This window comes from Mandrillus leucophaeus, unplaced genomic scaffold (assembly GCF_000951045.1).
Source record: "Mandrillus leucophaeus isolate KB7577 unplaced genomic scaffold, Mleu.le_1.0 Scaffold19, whole genome shotgun sequence".
Lineage (NCBI taxonomy): Eukaryota > Metazoa > Chordata > Mammalia > Primates > Cercopithecidae > Mandrillus > Mandrillus leucophaeus.
The window spans coordinates 7,910,177-7,936,104 of record NW_012101920.1 but is presented as its reverse complement, the minus strand read 5'-3'; the positions used below and the strand labels follow the sequence as shown (position 1 = coordinate 7,936,104).

General features: G+C 39.4%; 1 protein-coding gene across 1 annotated transcript in view; it reads left to right on the top strand.

Moving 5' to 3' along the window:
* The window catches only part of LOC105538326 (serine/threonine-protein phosphatase 4 regulatory subunit 1-like), an 83,246-nt gene that overhangs the window by 37,198 nt on the left and 20,120 nt on the right, over positions 1-25,928 (top strand). Inside the window, exons 4-7 of the mRNA XM_011978172.1 lie at positions 6,913-7,019; positions 8,282-8,424; positions 13,973-14,119; positions 25,298-25,405. Of these exons, the coding sequence (XP_011833562.1) occupies positions 6,913-7,019; positions 8,282-8,424; positions 13,973-14,119; positions 25,298-25,405 (505 nt within the window). The remainder of the gene's footprint in view (positions 1-6,912; positions 7,020-8,281; positions 8,425-13,972; positions 14,120-25,297; positions 25,406-25,928) is intronic.

Below are 25,928 nucleotides of genomic sequence, written 5' to 3'. Positions count from 1 at the left end.
AAAAAAGAAAAAAAAGAAATGGGCTCCTACCATATGCAAAAATTTTCACCTTTTTCCATTTAATGTATCATGGATATCTTTCTAACTTACTACATATCTAGAGGTACTAAGACCATACAAATAGTTGCATGGTGTGCCAGGGTATAGATAGATCATAATTTATTTAAGTTTCTCTCTATTCATTTGTTGTTGGCAGCTCCTTGTCTTGTAATCTAGTGACTGGCACTGTAGAGGGCTTACGGTGTGCCACTACCCAGCTTTGTGCTTGCTACATGTCATGTCGCTGAGTCCCCCTGCACTCTTCTGAGTCAGGCAGAGTTTCTCTCTCCAGAGGGCCACTTTCTTCTTTCATCTTATTAACAAAGCTAACAAACAAGTGAGAAGTATTGAGGCCGAGGCTTCAGGACTCTGCTCATCCACTGTGGGCTCTCCAGGTCGTTGCAGAGCGGCCAGGTTTTCCAAAATGGTGGTTCCAAAGCACCAATTTGTTTGAGTCTTTACCTCTCTCCTGTTTGGTTGTGGAGTTGTCTCTGCTTCAGGGGTCCTCTCTTACCCATTTCGTCGCTTTCTTTAAGAGGGCAGATCCCTTGTGACCACTTAAGGTTGGATGTAGATTTGCCTCTCTGTTCTGTGACCCTAGAAGCAGATTGGGGATCTTAGTTGCTTGATTTCCCAAGGGAAGCTGAATGAATGTGGTCTAGTGAAATGTAATTAGTGACTTTCTCTGCAGTGCCTATTTTGACTTTCCCAAACCTCTTGACTGCCAGATCTTGATCTTTCATCCCAAGGGTGGTATAAATCTCCCTGGGTACAGGCTTGAGTTGATGGATTTCTTCCTATAGTATATTGGGCCAAAGGACTGTCCCTTTGAATTCCGTATTTCTATCCTTTTTTCCCTGCAAGTCAGGGTGGGTTTTCAGCTTCAGTGAATTCTTCGGATGCATGCTTGGCCAGAAATGACCTTCATTGTTCCTGGATGGTCTGTTGCTCAGAGGAGTGGACAGAAGCAGTCAGGGGCCCCTTTCTACTTGATCAGAGAAAGACTTCAGGAGCTGCAGTTCCTCTACTTGCACGGGAGGCCTCCAGATCACCCCAGGCCACTGCTGATGGCCCTCGCTTTTTCCCTCATCAATGTCTTTGTTTAAAGAGCTTTTATTGAGGCATATTTTACATGCAATAAACTTCACTCACTTCAATAGTTCACTTGGATGAATGTGGTAAATGTATACAGTAATCCAGCCATTGTCACAATGGAGTTCAAAAGTTTGTCACCTGACAAATACCCTTATTTGCCCCTTGGCTGTCTGGCAGTCCCTCCCTCCCTGACCACCATAGGCCCAGGCAACCACTGACCCTGTTTCTGATGTTTTCAAAATATTTTGCCTTTTCTAGAATTTCATATAGATTCAGTCATATGGGATGCACTCTTACATGTCTGGCTTCTCTTCCTTAGCAAAATGCATTAGAAATTCATCCCTGTTGTTATCAATAGTTCATTCCTTTTTATTGCTGCTGAGTATGTACAGATACTCTGTGTTTCGTATCGCATTCACCAGTTCTGGAAACACTGGAGTTTTCCATTTCGTGACTGTTATAAATAATGCTTATATGAATATTTGCATTCAACTTTGTGTGGACATAGGTTTTCATTTCATATGGGTACATGCCTAAGAGTGAAATTGTTGGGTTGACTGGTATGTTTAGCTTTTAGAGGAGTTGCCACACTGTTTTCCAAATTACCTGTACAATTTTGCATTTCTACCAACGTCTGTGGATTCCTATTTCATGTTTTGCCAGCACTTGGTATTGTCATTATAATTTTAGTTCTTCTAGTAGTTGTAGTGTTACCTCATTGTAGCTTCTGCATTTTTAGCCTTGTGTTTTGTTTTGTCTTTAAGCTTTTGATTTTGAAATAATTTTAGGTTTATAGGAGTGTTGCAGAGACAGTACTGAGGGTTCCCTTATACACTTTGCCCAACTTCTAATGCAGTGGCTTTCAATTATGGGTAATTCTGCCCCCAAAGGATCTTATACAATGTCTAGATATATTTTTGGTTGTCACATCTTGCGGCACAGAGGGTGCTACTGGTGGGTAGAAGCCAGGGATGCTACTAAACATCCTGCAATGCACCAGACAGCCCCTCCCCCCACCAACAAAGACTTACCTATTCCAAAGTATCAGTAATGCTGAGGTCAGGAAACTGCTCTCATGTTTACGGCTTAAATAAGCATGTTACATTGATCAAAACTAAGAAAGTAACATTGGCATCGGTGTACTGTTAACTAAATTACAGATTTGACTTGGATTCTGCATTTTTCCATTAATGTTCTTTTTCTGCTCCGGGATCCCATCAGGGTACTACATTACATTTATAGTTGCCATATCTCCTGAGGCTCCTCCATCTGTGATGGTTTCTTGTTCTATCCTTGTCTTTCAGGATCTTGACAGGTTTTTTGTTTTGTTTTGTTTTTTGTTTTGTTTTGTTTTTGAGATGGAGTCTCACTCTGTCTCCCAGGCTGGAGTGCAGTGGCGCAATCTTGGCTCACTGCAAGCTCTGCCTCCTGGATTCATGCCATTCTCCTGCCTCAGCCTCCCAAGTAGCTGGGACTACAGGCGCCTGCCACCACGCCCGGCTTAGTTTTTGTATTTTTAGTAGAGACGGAGTTTCACCATGTTAGCCAGTACAGTCTCCATCTCCTGACCTCGTGATCTGCCTACCTCGACCTCCCAAAGTGCTGGGATTACAGGCGTGAGCCACCGTGCCCGGCCTGTTTTGTTTTGTTTTGTTTTTGTGACAGGGTCTCGCTCTGTCACCCAGGCTGGAGTGCAGTGGTGCGATCTTAGCTCCCTGCAACCTCTGCCTTCTGGGTTCAAGTGATCCTCCCACCTCACCCTCCTGAGTATCTGGGACTACAGGTGCGTGCTACTATGCCTGGCTAAGGTTTGTATTTTTTGTAGAGATGGGATTTCACCATGTTGCCTAGGCTGGTCTCGAACTCATGGATTCAAGCAATCTGCCTGCCTTGGCCTCCCAAAGTGCTGGGATCACAGGTGTTAGCCTCTGTGCCTGGCTGACTTGTAGTTTTCTGAAGACTTGTGATGTTGAGAATTTTTTCTTGTATTTCTTGGCTGTCTGTACATTTTGTTTTGTGAAGTTGTTAAAATCTTTTGCTTTTTAAAAGAATAAAACAACTGTATTGAGATTTAGTTTACGTGTCATCCATTTCACCACTTTAAAGCGTACAAGTTGATGATTTGTAGTATATTCACAGAGTTGTGCAACATTGCCACAATGAATTTTAAAACATTTTTATCACCTCAGTAAGAAACGTGGTTCCCATTAGCAACCACTACCCATTCCTCTCCAATCTCCCAGCCCTAGGCAACCACTCATCTACTTTGTGTCTTTATTGATTTGCCTATTCCAGGCATTTTATAGAAATGTAATCATACAGTATGTCGTCTTTTGTGACTGACTTGGTTCACTTAGCATGCTGTTTTCAGTATTCATCCATGTTTCACTTGAGCCCAGGAGTTCAAGGCTACAGCGAGCTATGATCATGCCACTGCATTCTAGCCTGGGTGACAAGAGTGAGACCCTGGGTTTCAAAAAAAAAAAAAAAAAGCCACATCAGTATCCTCATTCCTTTAATAATATTCCATTGAATGGATACATAGTATTTTGATTATTCACTCATCAGTTGACAGATACTTAGGTTGTTTCCATCTTTTGGTTATTAGTATTAATGTGCTGAGCTCATTTATGAACACATATTCTTTTAATTGGGCTGTTTGTCTGCTTATTACTGAGTTATAAGAGTACAAGGATTGCTGGGCATGGTGGCTCAGGCTTGTAATCCCAGCACTTTGGGAGGCCGAGGTGGGCAGATCACGAGGTCAGGAGATCGAGACCATCCTGGCTGACACGGTGAAACCCCATCTCTACTAAAAATACAAAAAATTAGCCCAGTGTGGTGGTGGGTGCCTGTAGTCCCAGCTACTCGGGAGGCTGAGGCAGGAGAATGGTGTGAACTCGGGAGGCGGAGCTTGCAGTGAGCCAAGATCATGCCACTACACTTCTAGCCTGGATGACGGAGTGAGACTCCATCTCGTAAAAAGAGTACAAGGATTATTTATATATTCTGGATTCCAGTTTTGGTCAGATATTTTCTCCAGTCTGTGGCTCATCATTTTTATTTTCCCAATGGTGTGGTTTAGGGAGCAAAGTTTTAAATTTTGATGAAGTCAAATTTATCAATTTTTTTCTTTTATGGTTTGTATACTTTGCTCCTCAGAAATCTTTGTCTAACCTAAGATCACAAAGATTTTCTTTTCTCTTCAAGAAATTTTATGTTTTAGTTCTTACATTAGATCTGTGGGTCCATTTTGAATTAATTTTGGTTTATGCTGTGAAATAAGAGTCAATGTTCTTTTTTCCCCCTATATGACTATTTATTCTAGCACCACTTTTTGATGACTTTTCCTGTTCACCTTTTTTTAAAAAAAAATCACTAGATATATGCGTGGGTTTGTTTCTGGACTTTGACATTGACTTTTTTCTATTTCTTCTTGCAGTTATATTGCTTTTTGCTGCATGTATTTTGAAACTGTTATTAGGCATATAAACATTTGAGATAATTATGTCTTCTTCATGAGTTTACCCCTTTATCATTATGAAATGACCTGTTTTTCCTTGGTGATATTCTTTGCTCCAAAATCTGTTTTGTCTGATATTAATATAGCTACTCCAGCTTTCTTTGGACTATTGTTAGCATAATATATTCTTTTTTAATTATTTATTTGCATCTGTATATTTAACATGTGTTTCTTATACGTAATATGTAGTTGGGTCTTGTTTTTTTTTTTAATCCATTCTTTTAATCTTGTTCTAATTGGAATGTTTAGACCATTTACATTTAATGTAATTACTGATACAGTTAGGTTTAAGTATATCATCTTGCTGTTTTCTATTTGCCACATCTATTTTGTTCCCTTTTTGTTCTTTATCTGCTTTCTCTTGAGTTAATTGAACTTCTTTATGATTTTAGTTTGTTTTTTAAATAGTTCATTAGTTATAATTCACTGTTTTTTTATTTTAGTGGTTGCCTTAGCATTTATAGTATGTATATTTAACTTATCATTATCATGGCCTACTTTCCAGTGGTTTTTTTTTTTTTTTTTGAGATGGAGTCTCGCTCTGTCGCCCAGGCTGAAGTGCAGTGGTGCAATCTCGGCTCACTGCAAGCTCCGCCTCCCAGGTTCATGCCATTCTCCTGCCTCAGCTTCCTGAGTAGCTGGGACTACAGGCGCCCGTCACCACGCCCGGCTAATTTTTTTGCATTTTTACTAGAGATGGGGTTTCACCATGTTAGCTAGGATGGTCTCGATCTCCTGACCTCGTGATCCACCCACCTCAGCCTCCCAAAGTGCTGGGATTACAGGCATGAGCCACCGCGCCGGCCCTTCCGGTGGTATTTTACCACTTCATGTATAGTGTAAGGACCTTATCATAGTATGCCTTCATTTCCCCTTTCCTGGTCTTTATGTTGTTTTCGTCATGCATTTTATTATATACATGTTGTAAATCCACAATAATAATAAAGTGTTATTTTTAACTTAAATAGTCAATTATTTCTTAAAGAGATTTAAATAATAACAAAAATTTATATATCTATGCATGTAGTTATCACTTCTGGTGTTCTTTATTCCTTTCTGCAGATTCACATTTCCATCGGATTTTCTTTATCATTTCTTATAGTTCAGATCTGCTGGTGATAGATTTTTTGAATGTCTAAGAGAGTCTTTATTCATTTTTAATTTCCTGTCTTTGGATGGTCCACAGTTCACAATGGCCTCCTGGACTTGTGGGTCCACTCTTTGGGGAAGGCCCCGCACCTTAGGGTACCCCCGCTCCTGGCCTGCTCCACTGATCAGTATACTGATGGAATTAGCTGTTGCAGAGATCTTGACGTTTCTCCTCAGTAGGCCTTCTGTAGCTCTAGCTCAGATCATGCTTATGATGGGACATCGTCACTTGGTCCTGCAATGACAATCACATTATCTCCCCCCATGGCTAGAGCTTCCTCTGTGTAGAATGCCATAGTGCACGTCATTTGTCTGTTGCTTGCCATCTTGTGGTGGGACTTTTCTGAGTTGAGTCTCGGCCTGTTCCTCAGTCTGGGGCTGATTTAACTGTTCTCCTGTACATTGCTCAGGCCAGTGGACTGCAGTGATTTCTCTTTCCTTTTGGTAGCTGCCACTTCTGACTCTATCTTGGTTCTCTTGACCAGTTCTGCCTATAGAGGGATGCAGTCTCCCCACCTCCTCCTTTCCTTACTCCCCTCAAAATAAACATCTGTAGATCTTTCTCATTTTACAGATTTTGTGGTTAATCAGCACAGGGAGATAGGAGAGTAAAAATAATAAATGTGGAGAAATATCTGAATTTAAAAAATTATCTCAAGGCTTTCCAAGAGAATTTCTGTAGAATTTCTAGTCGGCACTTCCTCATTCAGTCATTAAGAGGCCATCAGATGCCTCTTCGGGCCTTTCTTTTCTATATTTATTCGTCCCTTAGTTCCCTTCAACTGTCTTGAGCTTTTATTCCAAGCCTGAGGAGCCAGTCAGAACACAAGAAAAAGGTTTTCCCTTATTCTTAAGTGGACATTTTCAAACTCTGATGACTACCTGACTAGAAGATGCAGGCCTCCTTTCCTGTAGGACTGTGGACCACACTGGAATGGCCATCGCTGGGCATTCCCGGGTAGCCTCCGTTCTCCTTCTGAACACAGGTTGCTCACTTTGTCTTGTGTCAAGGTGCATTTACCTGCTGTTAGCACAATGCCTGGAACCTTGTGGTCCTTCAGTCAGTGTGGCCCAAATAACCATATGCATTGTTTTTGTCTCCATAGGCAGATTATTGCCAGAGGGCTGCTTGATATCTTCCGGGACTTCAGTAACAATGAAGAAGACTTCCTAATGGTAATGGAGATTGTAGTCAGATTGTCAGAAGATGCAGGTTTGTATAAGTATTGTGTAATTTAATTTTTTCCTTATAAATTTCTAAGAAATTATGTGTAACCAATAATAGCTAATTTTTAAAAAACCTGTTTGTTAGTCAATAACCTTTAAGCAATTTGTAACCATGAATGGATTTTTTCTTGAAGAATATATATCTTATTTGAATTTTGACTGAAATTTTCTTATATTTAGAAAATTAAAATGATTAATGGCTATGAATGCTATTTGCCTTGACAGTCAGGCCTTTGGTGTTTCTTGAGTTTTGCCAGACTACTGGTTGCTAAGAAATACCAAATCAAAAGAAGCCTCGTGGGTTCAAAAATCCCAGTCATTATTCCCTCAAGGCGAATCTTGATTTTTCTTTCTCATTCTACCTCTCCATGATTGGTATTGTGGAAGAAAAGCACGTTGCTGTACGACAGACACGATGATGTTGTCTTCCCCGCCGCCCCAGTAAGGATGAGTTAGATGAATGTGTGGTGGGGCTGGCCGGTACTGACAGCTGTGCCACAGCCCCCTCCTTCCTGCATTCAGAATGAATGATGAGAAGTTTCAGAAAGTTTCAGGACTCTCCAGGCTTTAGAATTTAATCATTTTAACTGAAAATAGAAAAATAAGTCTTCCGTATAGCTCCCATATTAGTTTAAAATATTCATATGAATATAACACAATGCCTTTAAAAAGGCCCAAGTGGATGTTTTGAGTCTTTAAATGGATTCTCTTTGTAAATGAGTCACCATTTACAGTGCTGTAGCAATTATACATTTGTGTTAAATTTAATGTGGTATATTGGAGCTAGAGCCTCTCTTTTGTTTAATGCTTTGCCTTAGAAATAATTGGGATGCGTGGACTGTGGCTTAGTGCATTTATGAAAGAATTATTTATAATGTATACATTCTGGCTAGAATTTAAATAAGCACAACCCATAGGTCTGGCATATAAGCCATTAGTTGTAATGACTTTTGGATGCTGGCCCAGCATGCAGACTTCTTGCTCCTTCCTCAATTTATATATGGCTTGTTATAATAGAGTTGTCATTCTCTCTTGTTTTTATGTTTTTATATTGCTGTATAGCTCATTAGCTTTTTAAGCCTGTCTGTAGCATAAATACTCTAAACGGGAAATGATTTTTAAACTGCATTTGTCTAATTTCCTTGATGAAGTATTTTAGTAAGAAAAGCTAGAAACTATCAGTATATACTATATAAGATGCCTGGCTTATTCTTAATATAATTTTTTAAAAATTTTTTATTGCTGCAGAGCCCACAGTGCGGACTGAGCTGATGGAACAGATTCCTCCTATTGCCATTTTTTTACAAGAAAACAGATCAGATTTTCCAGTGGTGCTCTCTGAATATCTCATACCTATTGTAGTGAGGTACCTCACAGATCCAAACAATCAGGTTTGAAAAATTATAACCTTAAGGTCTCTTTAGCAAATTCTCTTTAGTCTTGTTTTAGGTGATATTCATACTTCAAAAAACAACTTCTTAGAGTTAAGTGATTTGAGAACAAAAGGTCTATTGGTGTCCAGTTCCTCTAGTCATGTGGGAAGATAGACAGCACTCATTCTTATCGTGAAATATTTCTTTTTTTTCTTTAACCTATGGAAATTTTCGAACACATGTAACAGTAGAGAGAAAATGAAAATGAACGCCCACATGCCCTACACCTAGCATCAACTGTTGTTAACGTTTGACCTGACCGGGCGTGGTGGCTCACGCCTATAATCCCAGCACTTTGGGAGGCTGAAGCAGGTGGATTACCTGAGGTCAGGAGTTTAAGAGCAGCTTGGCCAACTTGGTGAAACCCCATCTCTACTGGAAATACAAAAATTAGCCAGGCAAGGTGGTGCATGCTTGTAGTCCTAGCTACTCGGGAGGCTGAGGCAGCAGAATTGCTTGAACCTGGGAGGCGGAAATTGCAGTGAGCTGAGATCGTGCCACTGCACTCCAGCCTGGGCGACACAGTGAGACTGTCTCAAAAAAAATAAAAACAAAAAAATTTTGATTAATCTTTTTTCCTTTATCTTACCCAGATAAAATCCAATCCAGACAAAAGAATTCACAGACACCATCTCATTTCAGCTGTAAATACTTTTCAGTATTAGTCTCTAAGAAATAGACTCTTTTTAGAAAAACATAATGATAATATCATTAATGCAAATATAAAAATTATCAGTAGTTATCTAACGTCATCTAATACCTAGTCATTGGTCAAATTTCCCAGTTTTCTCGTAAGTGTGTGTTTTTGCGCAGAGGCCGTTCAAACCAGAATACAAACAAAGTCCACACGTTGAATCTAAGTGATATAGGTCTCTTAGATATTTTCAAATTTATGATGTTGCCCCTCCCCACTTTTTTCCCTTGCTATTTATTTGTTGAGGAAGCCAGGTCATTAGTTTTATAGAATTTCCCACATTTGGGATATGGTTTATTGCATCTCTGTAGTGTTGAGATGTTGCTCCACTCCCGGCATTTCTTATAAACTAGTAGCTAAGTTGGAAGCTCAGCCAGACGCAGATTTTTTATTTTAGTGAGAATACTTTGTAGATGGTTTGTGTTTTCCTGTTGTATCAAATCAAGGGCAGAAAAGCTCTGGATGGTTATCTTTTCCTAATGCTGAATTTGGCCACCTTTTCTATAAAGGTGGCCAAACTTCTACAAAGTTCCCCATCATCATATGGGCAAACCATTGGTGATGGTTGCCCTGATCCAGTATCTCATTAGAGGTTGTAAATTCTGACACACTAATTCCAACATTTCTTTTTAGTTTAATAGCTAGAGTTCTTCTGTAAAGACTTCCTCTGTCAACTATTTGATAGACCTGAAAACCTGTTTGAATAGGAAAGACAGAATAAATGCTTTATTTTATCCGTGTATTTACCAGTTTCCAGAATCATCGTTGGCGTTTTGATAATCTACAAAGGTTACCAGTTAGGTTTAAAAATTTTTTCTGAAGTATTGTTAGGATGTCTACGGCCATACCACCCTGAAGGCGCCCCATCTCGTCTGAAGTATTGTTAGGAACTCTTGCATTTTAACATAGTAGTTATGTTTCAAACTGTTATAGTACTTATTCTTTTTTTATTATTATTATACTTTAAGTTGCAGGGTACATATGCACAATGTGCAGGTTTGTTACATATGTATACATGTGCCATGTTGGTTTGCTGCACCCATCAACTTGTCATTTACACTAGGTATTTCTCCTAATGCTATCCAGTACTTATTCTTTTGGATGATCAAGTTGTTCCATCTTTGAGTTGCAGCCCTTCAGGTTGGCTCCAGAATCTTTATCAGCATGACCCAGTAGACGGTGGTAGTGCACCTTGACCTGGGATCAACCATTTCTCCAAGAGCCCAGGTTCCTTTAGGAGGCAAATCATAAGAAAATGGAATGTGGGTACTGGGGGCACTTGTTGCTTCTAGTGACAGAACGATTTTTTTAAAGATAAAAATTCTTCGAGTTTATCTTGATATTTCCAACTCAAACTTAGCATTATAGCGCTTTTACTTCGATTTTATTTGTATCTTTTTTCACTTGCGTGATATAAATCCAACTTCTTGATGATGTTAGCATACATGTGTATGTCTGTGTATCCAAAATAAAAGTCCCAGTATTACTAACAATATGATGGGATTACTGAACATAGCTTAACATTTCTTTGTAATTCCTTTTGTTTTTAGGCCTCGTCCTGCTAGAGGTACCCAGTCATATTCATGTTACTGTCTTTTAAAGTCACTTGCGTTAATCCTTCTCTTTGTGGTTAAGCAACCAACTTGATATATAGTTATTCTCATTTTTTTTTTATTTTTAGGAATTGTTTTAGCTTGTACATTTTGATTTATAATTATTTAAAATGTTTACTTGATTCCAAAGTCAAAACTGTAAAACAAAGCACGTTCAGAGAAGTCTGACTTCTGTCCCTGGCCCCCACTCCTTCTCCCCTCCCCTGTAGGTAACTATTTCTTTTACTTTTTGGTTGGTTTTGATTCTGAAAACACACACACACACGCACACACGCATGCACATACATGTAAACAACTGAGATGATGTTCTTGTGTTCTGCACACCCGTGCCCCTTTCTCGGGTGTGGAGGGCTCCCTCTTCCTGCTGCCCCATGCTGTGTACTCTGTGAGCACCCCGAGAGCAGGCCCCAGCATCTGTGGCATCTTCACTCCTTTCTTTGCAGTGTAGTACCCCACTAGGGGAACAGAGCAGAACTTATTGATGGACATTTGGGCTATTTCCAGTCTTTTGCCACTTTGAAATTGCTGCAGTGAATAGACTTGCATCATTTCTATTTGTGCTAGTGTATTTGGGGTTGGTTTTCCACTAAGGGTAAATTTATTTGATTTTTAATGATACACCATGTTTTCATTATCATTATTTTCAAGAGATTCTAAAATTTTGGGTTGTATTTCTCCCTTGATCCAAGCATTTTAAAAAGAGCAAATCCTCATTTTGAACTGGTAAGCAGTGTGACAGCATCAAGTGGAGTTTTCAGATAAGGAAAAAAGTCCTCTTGTTTCTGCTGTCCTAACATTTGGTATTTTGATGATTTTTGCATTTTCCTCTCTAGGTGCTAACATTCTTTTCCACATAGGTCTAATCATAATGTGATATAGTTTCCCCATTCATTCATTTATTCGGACAGTTTCTTAGTGCTCATTATGAGCCAAGCACAGTGCTTCATGCCTGGGGATGGGGAGCTGAGCAGGACAGATTTTCTGCCCTCAGAAAGCCCCCCGTCACAGACGCGGTAAAACACTCTTTCCTCATAATCGTCATATTTTTAATTTTGTTGAATACTTAAATTTCGTTCAGGTTTCGTGGGGGGGTGTGTGTGCGCTGTAGATGCAGTGAGCGTCAGAAAGGATGCAGTTTTGGATCCGGTAAATATTTCTCTCCTTGGCTTCCAATAATCATGGTTGTACTAACAGTACCAGCCAGTATTCATTTAGTGCATGCCATGTCCTAGACACCATCAGAAGCCTGTCACCCCTTTCATCCTCACAACAAGCTTATGAGATAGATACTATGATTATCCAGTTTTATGGATAGGAAACTGAGGCTGGGAGAGGCCAAGTCACTTGGCCAAGATGACTCATCTAGTCACTTGGAGGATCCAGATGGGGGCTCAGCATTCAGACCCCACAGCTGTAGCCTGTACCCACTGCCGTGTTAGCTCTTGAGCTCCAGGCCTCTTCCCTGCCTCTGCCTGCACTTCTTGTCTGTGTCTTCCCCAGTCTCCATCATTAGCCCGATCCTCTCCTGCCCCTAAGAGTTGCTGTTTCTTCTTTAGGATATTGTCTTTGGTCTCCCTTTCCTTATGGTATCAGGGTTCCCGCCATGGTCTCGTCTGCTACTGTGGCCCTAGGGAGACTCTACACACAACTGAACACTAGACTGCTATCTCTCACCTAGGTCTGTGGAGTCTGTGAATCACTGCCCTCCATTGCCACAGTCCACTGGATGGCTCTGTCTAGATGTCCAGTGAATCCCATAGAGTTTAGAGACTCTAGCGTCCAGCCCTAGTCTCTCTATCCTCTATCTTGCTCTGGCTTCTGTGATTATCCTGGGTAGTCATTCTTAGCTCTCTTTAGCACTGTCTCTCACACCTGCCCTCTTCTTTCTGTCCCCTGCCCTGACATCATGCCTCATGAAAGCCTGTGGTGGCCCAGGAGCCCCTCCCCTGTTCTCTCTTGTCAGAACCACTTTAGGTTTCCAGAATGTCACCCTCACTGAAGCCAAGTGTGATTGTGTTGCTTCTCTGTTGTTAAACTCTAGGGGGCTCCCATTGCACCTGGAGTGGTCACCAGAGGTCCTAGTGGGATCTGGCACACTTTTGCTGGCCTGATCTCAGCTTACCCTTCATCCTCCCATTCTGCCATCTGGAACTTGTCCTACTTCTTCAGAGTATTTTGCCCCAGAGTTCATCACCTTGCACCTCAGAACGTGCTGTTTGTTCTCTGGCCCTGTAAGGCCTTCTCCCCTCCTACCCTTGCTCAGTGGATTCATTTCCTGGAGCTGCTGTAACAACGCACCACAAACTGTGCAGCTTAAAACAATAGATGTTTCTTTCCTCCCAGTTCCACAGATGGGAAGTGCAGCATCAGGGGGTTGTCAGGATGGGTTCCTTCTGGGTGCTCTAGGGGAGAATCTTTCCTTCTGCTTCCAGTCTCTGGCGGTTGCCAGCTTCTTGATCTTGTGGCCACATCACTTGAATCTCTGCTGCCAACTTCACACAGCTTTGTCAGTGGCTTTTTCTTGGGCCCCTTCCCTGTGCATTCTGTTGTACCAGACATAATTCGCATCTCAGGTGTGGCATGCCAGGGTTTACAAAGTCTCAGGAGGATGCTGCAGAGTTTTCCAGTCTCTTTGCCTGCAAAGGGGAAAAGGTGCGAAGTCATCCATTGATTCAGCAGATCCTTACAGAAAGCAAAATTTTGTGCCACAGGCTGCCAGGTCCTGAGGGTGCACTGGAAGACAAAGGATAAATCAGATGTGGTACCTGCCTTCTGAATTCACTCTCTGCAGCAGGAGAGACAGGTGGCAATTATGAAATCATACAGAAAAAAATCCTCTATATGTTTGTATGTATGTAAATGCAGAAATCTGGAACAAGAGCTGTGGAGGAAAAATTCCAGGGCACTAGTCAAGTGTTGTCTGAGGACCTGTTCCAACAGGGACCAGGAGCAGAGGGGCTTTGGGCTGGAGCGGAGGAATGGTAGCCCGTCAGGTAGAGGGAGTGGCCTATTCAAAGACCTCAGGCAGGAGGGGCAGCAGATGGCAGGAAGACCCAATGGTCTTCAGGGTGTTTAGGGGATGGGGGTGGGGGTTGGTAGGGGCTGGCTCAGCCACACCTGCTCAGTGGGGTTGGTCTATATCCTGAGGGCACTTCTGCTCACTTGTGCTTCACCTTTTGCCTTTTTTTTTCCCTTGTAGGTGAGAAAATCAAGTCAGGAAGTGCTCTTGATTCTTCTGGAACAAGATCTAATTTTCCAGCATGATATTGAAAACAAAGTGTGTCCCATTCTGCTGCAGCTCTCTGCCCCAGACAGTGATGACGAATATAAAGCAGAAGCTGTGAGCGTAAGTCTGTCCAGGGAATGACTGCCCAGCACCTGTGGGCACTGTCCCATAAGTTGACTGATACCTGACTTGAAGTATCACACGTGTTTGATTTTGGTAAGCACTGTTCTCATGAACAAGGTAGCCAGTTATTCAACCTAGGTTGGAGAAAGCTCACAGTTCAGCTCTGAGCATGTTTTGGAAGTAAGCATCCGTATAGCACCAATTGTTTTAAGAAGAAGAGGCTTGAAAAATCAGAATGATTTGGGCTTAGCAGCAGTAGCTGGCTTAGATTTCTGTTGGACAAGATGCTGAGATTTATAGGTAAATCCTTGAGCCTACTTGGACCATGGGCCTTCCTTCTCAAAGTAAGAACCCTAGTATGGTATGCGAGATAATTTTAGGTGGTACTTAGACAATTAAGAAGAAAATTTAGTAGACTTGTGTGTCTGTAGATTAGGAGAAGACTAAGATAGATATGTAAGCAAATAAGAAGAATCACTGTGAAGAATGCAGATGTGGCCAAACATTTACAGGCATTTGGGAGATGCTGTGTTAGAGTATTTGTGCTTCTGTCAGTCAGAGATGTGCAGTGAAAGGAATAGTATAAATACTCAGTGTCTTCTAGTTAATAGTCTGGTATCCTTGGGTTTGCAAGATTCTGTGTCCATTTTTAAATGATTATACAGTCGGGATTTTCTACTCGCTTCTGGAGTCCTTGTTCACAAACCAGCAGCTGATGATCCAGTGCTGGCTTTTCCTGCCCTCAGATCAAGATGTCTCCATTTGTCCTTACGCCTTTTCCTTTGTGGCTCAAGGGGAGGTCGCAGTGGGCCATCTTGTCTTCTTTAGCTGCTACTCCTCCACTGACCCATGCAAATAATGCTGTATGGCATGACCCTTTCTGTTTACCTTATAGAAGCACATAGCTCCAGGATTATTCTAGCATTTTAGGAAAAATTTGTCCCTAAAGGATGTAAAAAATCATAAGCATTAATTCTGAGTATAATAAAATATACAGAAGATAGTAGTTTTCCTGTTTGGGAAACAATGACGTTAGAGAAAGGAATTATTTTCTTTTTTTAAAAGTGCAGAAACATTATATGCCATGGAGCTAAAAAATTGTGTTACAGCATCAGAACATTTGGCAATTATTCTTCATTTATTTAAACGTTTTCTTCAACTATGTGTTAAAGGTCTGGCTTTTAAACTAATTTAATTTTTTGCATATTCCATATGTTTGTAAGATGAATCAGGCTGAAGAATAATTGATTATTAAAATTCAAATTCTCCAGGGTTCTTTTATAAATTTCAAGTTTCTCTATAAGAAATTAAATTTGTTTTGCAAAATGAACCTGGATAATATCATTTAGTTGGGGTATTTGGCAGTTGAGCAGTGAACTTTGCCAACTAGATCTTCTTTTTCATTTGGAAGTTGGTTAGGCAAGTTTCCAAGATTATGACTGACAACCGAATATCTTATCCCTAAAGACTGATAATACCATGAAAAATAATGCTAAAGGCATTTTTGCATGATTTTTATTTTGTTTTCTTTCCAAATACTCCATTCTTGTCAGCAATATTCTTCTTCTTCTTCATTTTTTTTGGTAGAAATACTTGGAAAATATTACAAGCCTTCAAAAAGCTATCTGCACAAATCACTTGCAGAACAAATTAGTTCACATAAATTGTATTTTTCATTCCAAGCGAGATGCTGGTCTCATTACTTGAATGGATAGGATTTGAACTGTAGCTGCAAGAACAGAAGTGATCTTGAACCTCCTACCCACCATGGCCCAGGCTGCGCTTGTCTGTTTCTTCCAGGTGTTCCTGCAGGACCTCTGCTTTTCCTCCCGTGGAGATCTGTTGGAAGTGGAATGTGGGATGTCTGGTCTGGCCCGTGTGTGCTTTGCTCCAGTTATTTCCCCAGACCCTGGAGGCCAAGGGGCCTTGGCGGGGTGCGGCGGGGACTTGCCCCTTGAGTACGAGAGAGCTGTGGAACATAGACAGAATCTCTTCTTTTTAGCTAGGAAGTGACGATGTGGGTAGAGTAAATGACAGTGTAGGTAGTCACTATCCGAGGAAGAGAAGGCCACATGTGTGCTTTGTAGAGCTCCCCTAGGAAGGCAGGGTTCTGATTTAGCTGGTCTGTGGGTGACACAGACACCTGTGGTCTGCAGGTGCCAGTGTGTATCCATTAGGAGATGATTCAGGGAGCTGTCAGCTAAAAGGGTGATGAGGAAAGAAGCAAATTGGGCTGGTCAGATGCCCTCTGTGTTTGGGGGCTCTCTTTGCATCCAGATGGTGTGAATATTGCTACATCTGTACTGTACATAAACACACGCTTACTCAGAGCAGTGCCATTTTGAAGGAGGTGCCTCAACTCCCAAGGAGACTGCACGTCTTCATGGACAAAATACATCTGTTCATTCGACTTTTCACTCTCATTAGAACTTACAAGTAGTTGATTCTGATGCTAACAACTCTAGTGCATATATGATTGGGAAAATCAGAGATAACCAACTGCATGTGTCCTGGGTGTTTTAGATTGAGTTATGCAGGACAGCTGCTTCCATGTTGGGACATGGGTATATGGAATCCTGGGAAGGGAAATGTACGTGCATTTTCCTTTGTGAAACCCTTCTAGAAACCCTACGCAATGTTAGTGACTCTGTCCTTGATGCAGTCAGAAGAGTTGGCTCTGTCTTCTGTCACTTAGCAGTTGAGTTGTGAAATTCTGTTTATTTCTCCCTCATGATGGTGAGCTTCTTAAACACTGGACTGTGGTATCTTTGCACTATCAGCACCCAGCACAGTGCCAGGCTCAGAGTCAGTACTAAATAAATGTTTGTTGGATGAATGAATCGGTAAAAACGGCAAGAACCGTATCTTGTAATTATATCTAGACAGGATAAACAGGCCACTGGAGACCAATTATAATTCCTCTTGCTTACAGGGACGCCATTAGCATTCTGAGATTATAACTCATTGTCAGAAGCCTATTTTTCTCTCTCAACACGTTTTCACATTAAGGCTTCCTCATTTTTTGTCATTTCTATTTTTAAGCTCATTTTTATTTGTGCGTGTATTTAAGAAGAATGTTGTGGTTATGTGCTACAAAGAATAGTTAGCTCCAAGCAACTAAGTGAAGATCGTCATTCCATACAAGTGGTTCCCAGGGCCACGGGAATATAATTTCTTGTCACTTGGTGTGCTGACTTCTAATGACTCTGGATTTGTTTTATGCTGTATAGTAATAAGGTCATGCGGGTGTGGCAGATGGAGAGGGGTGGATGGAGATACTGGGAGTGCTTTAGTTGCCCATCACACTGGATACGGAAGCCTCATATCCTCATTTATTGTAGCTGTCACTTTGTACAACTCTGCTAAGCATCACATCAGAAATATGTGTCCTCTGTGTTCTGAGGACACAAACCTTTTCCTTATTTGTGTTACGGGCTAGTTTCCCCTTTGCCCCACCCCCATTGGTTTTCTTTCCCCTCTTCCTGTATGCAAATTCCAAATAGAATGATGGGTAGATTACTAACCCAGACCATTTTCTACTGTAAATAGGCAGTGCTGTGTATATAGTGAGAATAACAGACTTTAGAGACAGGAAGTCCTTCTTCCCCCCATCCCTGCCTTTCTCCATCCCTTTCTTGTCTCCCCACTTCGGTCCTTCACTCCCCTGCCTTACCCTCTTCCTTCCTCATTTTGTTCTTTCCTCCCTTTCTTTTTACTTTGTTGGGGGAATGGAAGAATTATTTCACAATTTTGTTTTTGGCAACTTTTCATCTTGTTTCAATTTCAGACTTGCAAGAAAGTTGCAAGAATAGTATTCTGAATTCCCCTATACCTCTCTCAGGCTTCTTTAGTAATTTATATTTAGTTTCATTTGTTTTATCTTTTTTTTCTCTTCCCCTCCATCTCTCCCTCTCTCTCCACACATACAGACAGATGCATATTTACTGTATTTATTATTTTCTGAGTCATTTGAGACTCAGTTGGAGGCATTGTCCCTCTTTACATCTAAATACTTCATTTTTTAATTTAATTTTTTATTAAGGACAAACAGCAGCATTCATCTAAATACTTCAATGTATATATCCTAAAAGGAAGGAAATTCTCTTATATAACGATAGTACAATGATCAAAATAGGAAATTTCACACCGATACAGTGCTAATTTTATAGCCACAGTTCCTATGCAAACATCATCTTTGTTCAGGACCCAGTCCAGGGTCCCTTGCTGCACTGAGCTGTCCTATCTCTTTGGTTTCCATTAATCTGGAACAATTCCCACGTCTGTCTTTGAATTTTGTAACACTTACATATTGTAAGAGTACTGGCCACGTTTTTTTTGCAGAGTGTCTCCCTGTTTGGCTTTGCCTGATGTTTCCTTGTGATTGGATTCAGACTCTGTCTTTCTGGCAGGAGTATCACAGGAGTGATGTATTCCCAGTGTGTCATGGCAGGAGGCACAAGACTTCAGCTTGTCCTAATACTGGTGATGTTAACTTTGATGACCTAATAGATAGACGTGGTATCTGCCAGGTTTCTCCGGTGTGTTCTTTTTTCTCTCGGGAAGTAATGAGGAGAGTTACCTTGAGACGATTTAAGTATGCTTTTCTCCGTCAGACCTTTACCCACTAGCGTTGCTGTCTGTTGATGATTCTGGTTGGCATTGTGCTATGCTCCCTTCTCCATAATTTGCCACCATTTTCTTGAGGATTTTCATATCTATATTCAAGAGAACAATTGTCTTTTCCTATTATGTCTTTGTTGGATTTTAGAATCAGAATTATTCTGGCTTCAAAAAATGAGTTGGGAAGTATTCCCTCCTTTTCTATTTTCTGAAAGGTTTTGTTTAAGATTGGAGTTATTTTTTTCCTTAAACATTTGTTAGAATTCTCCAGTAGAACCTCTGGTCCTAGAGTTTTCTTTGCGAGATGGTTTTTCATAACAGATTTAATTCGGATATGGTGCTGTTCAGATTTCTTCATCTGTGTAACTGGGTAAGTTGTACATTTCAGGGAATTTATTAATTTCATGTAAGTTGTCAGATTTATTGGGTTAGACTTGTTCATGATACTCTTTTATTATCTTTTTAATGTCTGTAAGATCTGTAGTGTTATCCCCTTTCAGTTATGATCTTGGTAATTTGTGCTTTTTTTCTCTCTTGATCAGTCTTGCTCTAGGGGCTTATCAAATTTGTGTTTTCAAGCCAATTTTCAGCTTCATTGGTTTTATCACTTATTTCTTTTTCATTGATTTCTACTGTTTATTATTTCCACCCTTCTCCTTTCTTGAGTTGTTTGCTTGTCCTTTTTTTAGCTTTTTAAAGAGGAAACTGTTTTTAAGCCTACCTTCTTTTCCATTTTAAGCATTTAAAGCTACACATTTAATGTTAATGTCTATGTAATATATTAACCCTTTCATCATTGAGAAATGTCTGAGAGTAATCCATATTTTATAATCAATTATGATAGTAATATAAGCACTCTAGCATTTTATACTTATTGCTTATTTTATTTGTTTATATTTTTTTACTCTCAATTTATATGTCTTTACATTTCAAGTGTTTCTGCTTTTGTTAGCATCTATTTGGGTTCTGCTTTTATATCCAGTCTAATAGTTTCTGCTCTTTAATTAGTGTGTTTAGTTCATTTATATTTAATGTAATTATTGATATGTTTGGTTTTATTTTTGCCATTTCTCTGTTTTCATTTGTCTCATCTGTTTTGTTGTTAATTCTTTTCTCTTTTCTTTTGGGCTAATGAATGTTTTTTAGCATTGCATTTTAATTCCTCTATTGAGTATTTTAAAAAAATATATCACCTTTTGCAACAGCGTGGTTGCATTCACTTGCCTTCATCCTTTGTGCTGTTGTTTTCATGTATATTACATTATGAGCCTGCAAATACACTGTGTTAGGCCATTCTTGGATTGCTATGCAGAAATACCTGAGACTGGGTAATTTATAAGAAAAGAGGTTTAATTGAATCATGGTTCTGCAGACTATACAGGAAGCGTAGTGACAGCATCTGCTTCTGAGGAGGTCTCAGGAACCTTTTACTCATGGCAGAAGGCAAAGTGGGAGCAGGCATGTCACATGATGAAAACAGGAGCAAGAGAGGAAGTGGTGGGGAGGGAGGTGCCACACTTTAAATAACCAGATATGCAAGAACTCACTATTATGAACATAATACCAAGCAATGAGGGATCCACCCCCATGACCCAAATACCTCCCACCAGGCCCCATCTCTAATATTGGGGATTACAGTTCAATTTGAGATTTGGTGGGGACGTATATTTAAACCATATGGTACAGTATTTTAATTTTTAATTTAAAGAGTTTTATCTTTTGAAGAGAGTAGTAAAAAAAAAAAATGCAGCCTTTTATATGCCCATTTTTACCATTTTTGGTGATTGTCGTTCTTTCCTTTCCTAGATATGAGTTACCATCTGGTATCCTTTCCCTAAAAGCCAGAAGAACTTCCTTTAGTACCTTTTGTAGTTCAGGTTGGCTGATGATGAAATTTATTAATTTTTGTTTATCTGAAAATGTCTTTATTTTGCATTTATTTTTCAATGATAGTTTTGCTGGATGTAGAATTGTGAGTTAAAAAGGTTTTTTGTTTCTTTTCTTTTAGCATTTTGAAGATACCATTCTGTTGTCTTCTGGCCTTCTTTGTTTCTCATAAGAAGTCATCTGCCATTTATATTGTACTCGTATATATAAAATATCCCTTTTTCTCTGCTCATGAGATTTTTCTCTTTACCTTTGGATTTTAGCAGAGTTAGTATACTGTTTTGTCTCCATCGAACTTCTTGGATTTGTGTGTTAAGCCTTTCAACTAATTTGGGAAGTTTGGGCTATTGTTGTTTTAAATACCTTTTTCTGTATTCTTTTTCTCCTTTCAGTTTGTGACTTAGATAACACAAAGTTGGGACCCTTAATATTGTCTCACAGGTCTTTGAGGCATTGTTCAGTTTTCTTTAATCATTTTCTTATCTCTGATGTTTAGATTTGATAATTTTTATTTATTTATCTTTAAGTTTATTGATTCTTTTTTTACGTCTCTCCAATCTGCTGTTAGGCCTAACTAGCAAATTTTTAATTTCAGTTATTGTATATTTTGCTCCAGAATTTCCCTTTTGATCTTTTATAGACCTTTACAGTTTCTATATCTCTATTGTATAGAAAGTCCCTGTCTATTCTTTATGTGTTTTTTCCTTGTAATTCTTGAGTGTATTTATAACAGCTCCTTTAAAGTCCTTGTCTGGCCCTTGCAACATTTGGATCATCTTGATGTTGGTTTTCATTGACTAATATTATGGATCACTTTTTTCTTATTAATGCATGAGTAGTGATTTTTGATTGGACAGTGGACATTATAAATGGTACATTGCAGAGTCCCTGGATTCTGTTATATTTTTCTAAAACGATTTCTGTCCTAGGAGGCAGTTACCTTGATTAATCTCCAACTCCAAATTTTCTGCCTTGTGACCAGAAGCTGAAATCTGTGCACAATGTGTTTAATTTCTGACTGCTGCTTTTTTTCTGGGTCCTCTGGGATCTCCCCCACATATATGTAGTTTAGCAGTCAGCCAAAGATTTAAGTACATTTTATGCACAGATTTTGGACCTTACTTGGAAATCTCTCCTGTTGCAGTATATCTTTTAAGAGTAGCCTGTCCTCCAGTTTCTGCCTTTTGGTTGCTTTCTACTGCTTTCAAAGGGTGTTATTTTTATGTTTTGTCAAGATTTTATGCTTTTTAGCTATAGGAGGGTTAGTCTAACTTAGACTGTGCTAACCAGAAGTCTTGGTTCTTTTTTATAGTTTCCATTTCTTTGATAAGATTCCTGATCTGTTCATTCATTGTGACCCTATTTTCCTCTTTGTACTTGAGCGTATTTGTAATAGCTGCTTTAAATTCCTTTTAAAGTCTTCTAATTCTAATATCTGGATTTTTCTGTGGGTGTTTTTTCTGCTGACTGATACTTTTCTTGACTATGAGTCACATTTTCTTATTGCTTCTCATGTCTATAGATTTTTCATTTTCTATTTTGTAGAAACTGGATTTTGTTATTTACCTCTAGAGAGTATTGACTTTGTTCTAGAAAGCAGTTCAGATTCTGTTTTTCCTGTAGTAGGCAGCAGCTGAAACAGCTCACTTCTTTCATCCTTAAGTTACTGTTTCTCTATGAACCTCATCATCTCCCCTGTGCATGCATAGTTCAGAGATCAGTCAAGGATTAGGGTAGGATTTAACCATGGATTTTGGAGCTTTCCTTTCTTTGGCTCCCTCTTTCCTTCACAGTAAAACTGTAGCTTTAAAAAATTTATATATGTCTGTATGTATTTATTTCACTAGCTTTAGGGTTACAGGTGGTTTTTGGCAACATGGATGAATTGTATAGTGGTGAAGTCTAGGATATTAGTGTACACATCACTTGAGTAGTGTACATTGAACACCAATAGGTGGTTTTTCATCCATCACCCCTTTCTGACCCTCTCCCCTTCTGAGTCTCCAGTTTCCATTATATGACTGTGTTTGCCTTTGCATACCCATAGCTTAGCTTCCACTTATAAGTGAGAACATGGGGCATTTGGTTTTCCATTCCTGAGTTACTTCACTTACAATAATGGCCTGCAGTTCCATCCAAGTTACTGCAAAAGACATTCTTTTGTTCTTTTTTATGGCTGAGTAATATTCCATAGTATATATATACACCACATTAAATATATATATATGTGTGTGTGTGTGTGTGTGTGTGTATATATATATTTTTTTTCCTTTTTTTGAGATAGCATCTTGCTCTGTTGTCCAGGCTGTAGTGCAGTGGTGCAATCTTGGGTTACTGCAGCCTCAACCTCCTTGGCTCAAGTGATCCTCTCATCTCAGTCTCCCAGGTAGCTGGGACTACAGGCATGTACCACTACACCCAGCTAATTTTGTTTACTTTTTTAGAGACTTGTCTCACTGTGTTGCCCAGACTACAACATTTTCTTCGTTTTCTCATCAGTTGATGGGCACTTAGATTGATTCCATATCTTTGCAATTGTGAATTGTCTTAAAATAAACATATGCATACAGATGTCTTTTTGATATAATAATTTCCTTTCCTTTGGGTTTATACCCAGTAGTGGGATTGCTGGATCGAATGGTAGACCTACTTTTAATTCTTTGAGAATTCTCCATAATGTTTTCCATAGAAGTTGTACTAATTTACATTCCCACCAGCAGTATATAAGTGTTCCCTTTTCACCATTCATGTCAACATCTATGTTTTTTGACTTTTTAATAATGACCATTCTGACTAGGGTAACATGGTATATCATTGTGGTTTTAGCTTGCATTTGTCTGATAATTAGTGATGTTGAATATTTTTTTATATGCTTGTTGACCATTTGTGTATCTTCTTTTGAGAAATGTCTGTTCATATAATTGGCCCACTTTTTAGTGGGATTATTTATTTTTTTCTTCTTATTTGAGTTCCTTGTAGATTCTGATATCAGTCCTTTGTTGGATGCATAGTTTGCAAATATTTTCTCCCATTCTGTGGGTTGTCTCTTTGATGATTATTTCTTTGCTGTGCAGAAGCTTTTTAGTTTAATTAGGTCCCATTTATTTATATTTGTTTTAATTAAATTTGCTTTTGGGGTCTTAGTCATAAATTCTTTGCCTACACCAGTGTCCAGAAGAGTTTTTCCTAGATTTTCTTCTATAATTTTTATGGTTTCAGGTCTTAGATTTAAAATCTTGAGTAGATTTTTGTATAAAGGGAGAGATAAGGATCCAGTTTCATTCTTCTCCATGTAGCTAGCCAGTTTTCCCAGCACCATTTATTGAATAGAGTATCGTTTCCCCAGTGTGTGTTTTGTATGCATTGTCAAAGATCAGTTGGTTGTAAGTATTTGGCTTTATTTCTGGGTTCTCTATTCTGTTGCATTGGTTTGCTTTTATACTATTACCATGCTGTTTTGGTTACCGTAGCCTTGTACTGTAATTCAAAGTTGGGTAATGTGATGCCTCCAGATTTGTTCTTTTAGCTTAGTGTTGCTGTGGCTATTCTGAGTCTTAATTCCGTATGAATTTTAGGATTTTTTTTCCTAATTCTGTGAATAATGAATTGATATTTTGATAAGAATTGCATTAAATCTGTAGATTACTTTGGACAATGTGGTCCTTTTTATGATATTGATTCTTCTAATCCATGAACATGGAATGTATTTACATTTGTTTGTGTCATCTGTGATTTCTTTGGGCAGGGTTTTGTAGTTCTCTTTGTAGAGATCTTTTACCTCCTTGGTTAAGTATAAGCATTTTATTTTTATTTTTTGTAGTTATTGAGTTCTTGAATTGATTCTCATCTTGCTCATGGTTGGTATAAAGCAGTGCTACTAATTTGTATACATTGGTTTTGTAACCCAAGACTTTACTAAATTCATTTATCAAATCTAGGAGTCTTTTCGAGGAGTCTAGGGTTTTCTAGGTATGAGATCATATCATCAGCAAGCAGAGATAGTTTCTTTTTTCTGGTTGGGGTGCCTTCTTTTCTTTCTCATGTCTGAGTGCTCTGGCTAGGACTTCTACCTGTTGCTTTTGCTTGAGGTCTAGCTACCCTGCATAGCCATGTAGAACGGGAAGTACCCTCAGGCCAAAAGCAGCACAAATGCAAAATTTAATCATTTTTTTTTTTCTTGTAAGGGTCTGCTCTTTAGTTTCTCTGGAATGTGATCATTTTCCAGTGCTTACCATGTCCTGCTGTCACTGAATGTCTCACCTCTCCACTCTTTCTGTTTAGTCATGCTATTTAACCTCTCGCAGCATTTCCCCATCTGGAAACATGAGGGTAAATAATACCCATGTCATAGGATTCTTGGGAAGGTAAAATAGGCCAAAGCACATACATATTGTTTGTTTGTGTGTTGGGTACAAGGTGGGGACCTGGCAGATGGTAACTCTTGAGCTTCAGACAAACAGTTATCTGAGTCAAACTGGGGAAATGTTGGGCCTTCTGTTGATCTTATAAGTTGACAAAACTCAAAAGAAGGTGTTTTTTATTTTTCCTTCTTAGGTATGTTGGGAATATTTTGAATATTGGCTTTTGGAATATATCTTTAATGCTATATGTGACTTAAATGCTTTGGCATTTTAAATGATTTGATTTTTTTTTTTTTTTAATTTATAGATAATCTGCAAAATGGCTTCCATGCTGAGTAAGAGTACAGTTGAACGCCTGCTACTGCCCCGATTCTGCGAACTGTGTGGTGATGGGAAGCTTTTTCAAGTTCGGAAGGTAGGAATGTAAGAATTCCAAAACTCTTAAAGTTGAAAGTTCAAAATGGGTTTCTGTAAAGTTTTTGAACTTCTTCAGTAGACATAGTCTGGGGGAAAAATGTGTCCGGTGTGAACTCTGTAAGGAAAATGTCTGAACAGTGTTGCCAGTGTTTACTGCAGTTAGGAAATGCAGAGACCTGGAGATAAGAGTATGTGTGAGTAGACCTGTTCCTCTCAGACACAGGTGAGAGTCAGGGGACCTTGCTCGTTTATGGTTAGATGCCCAGGCTTGCAAGGTCTTTGATTATCTGTGGTGATTTGATCCAGAACCTTCTTATCTTTGCTATACCTTCCAACCCCAAATTCCCATTTAGTCACTTGTCATTTGGTTGTCAAATTCTTCCTTTTGAAGTCTGTTACTATCCCTCCCTAAACAGCCTCATCCTGCACCTTGCTGTCTGGCCATCACCCCTCTGGTCTCTGTTCATGATACACAGGCAGGACAGCAGGTCTCCTTTGCCATGCAGGGAATGTTAAGGGCC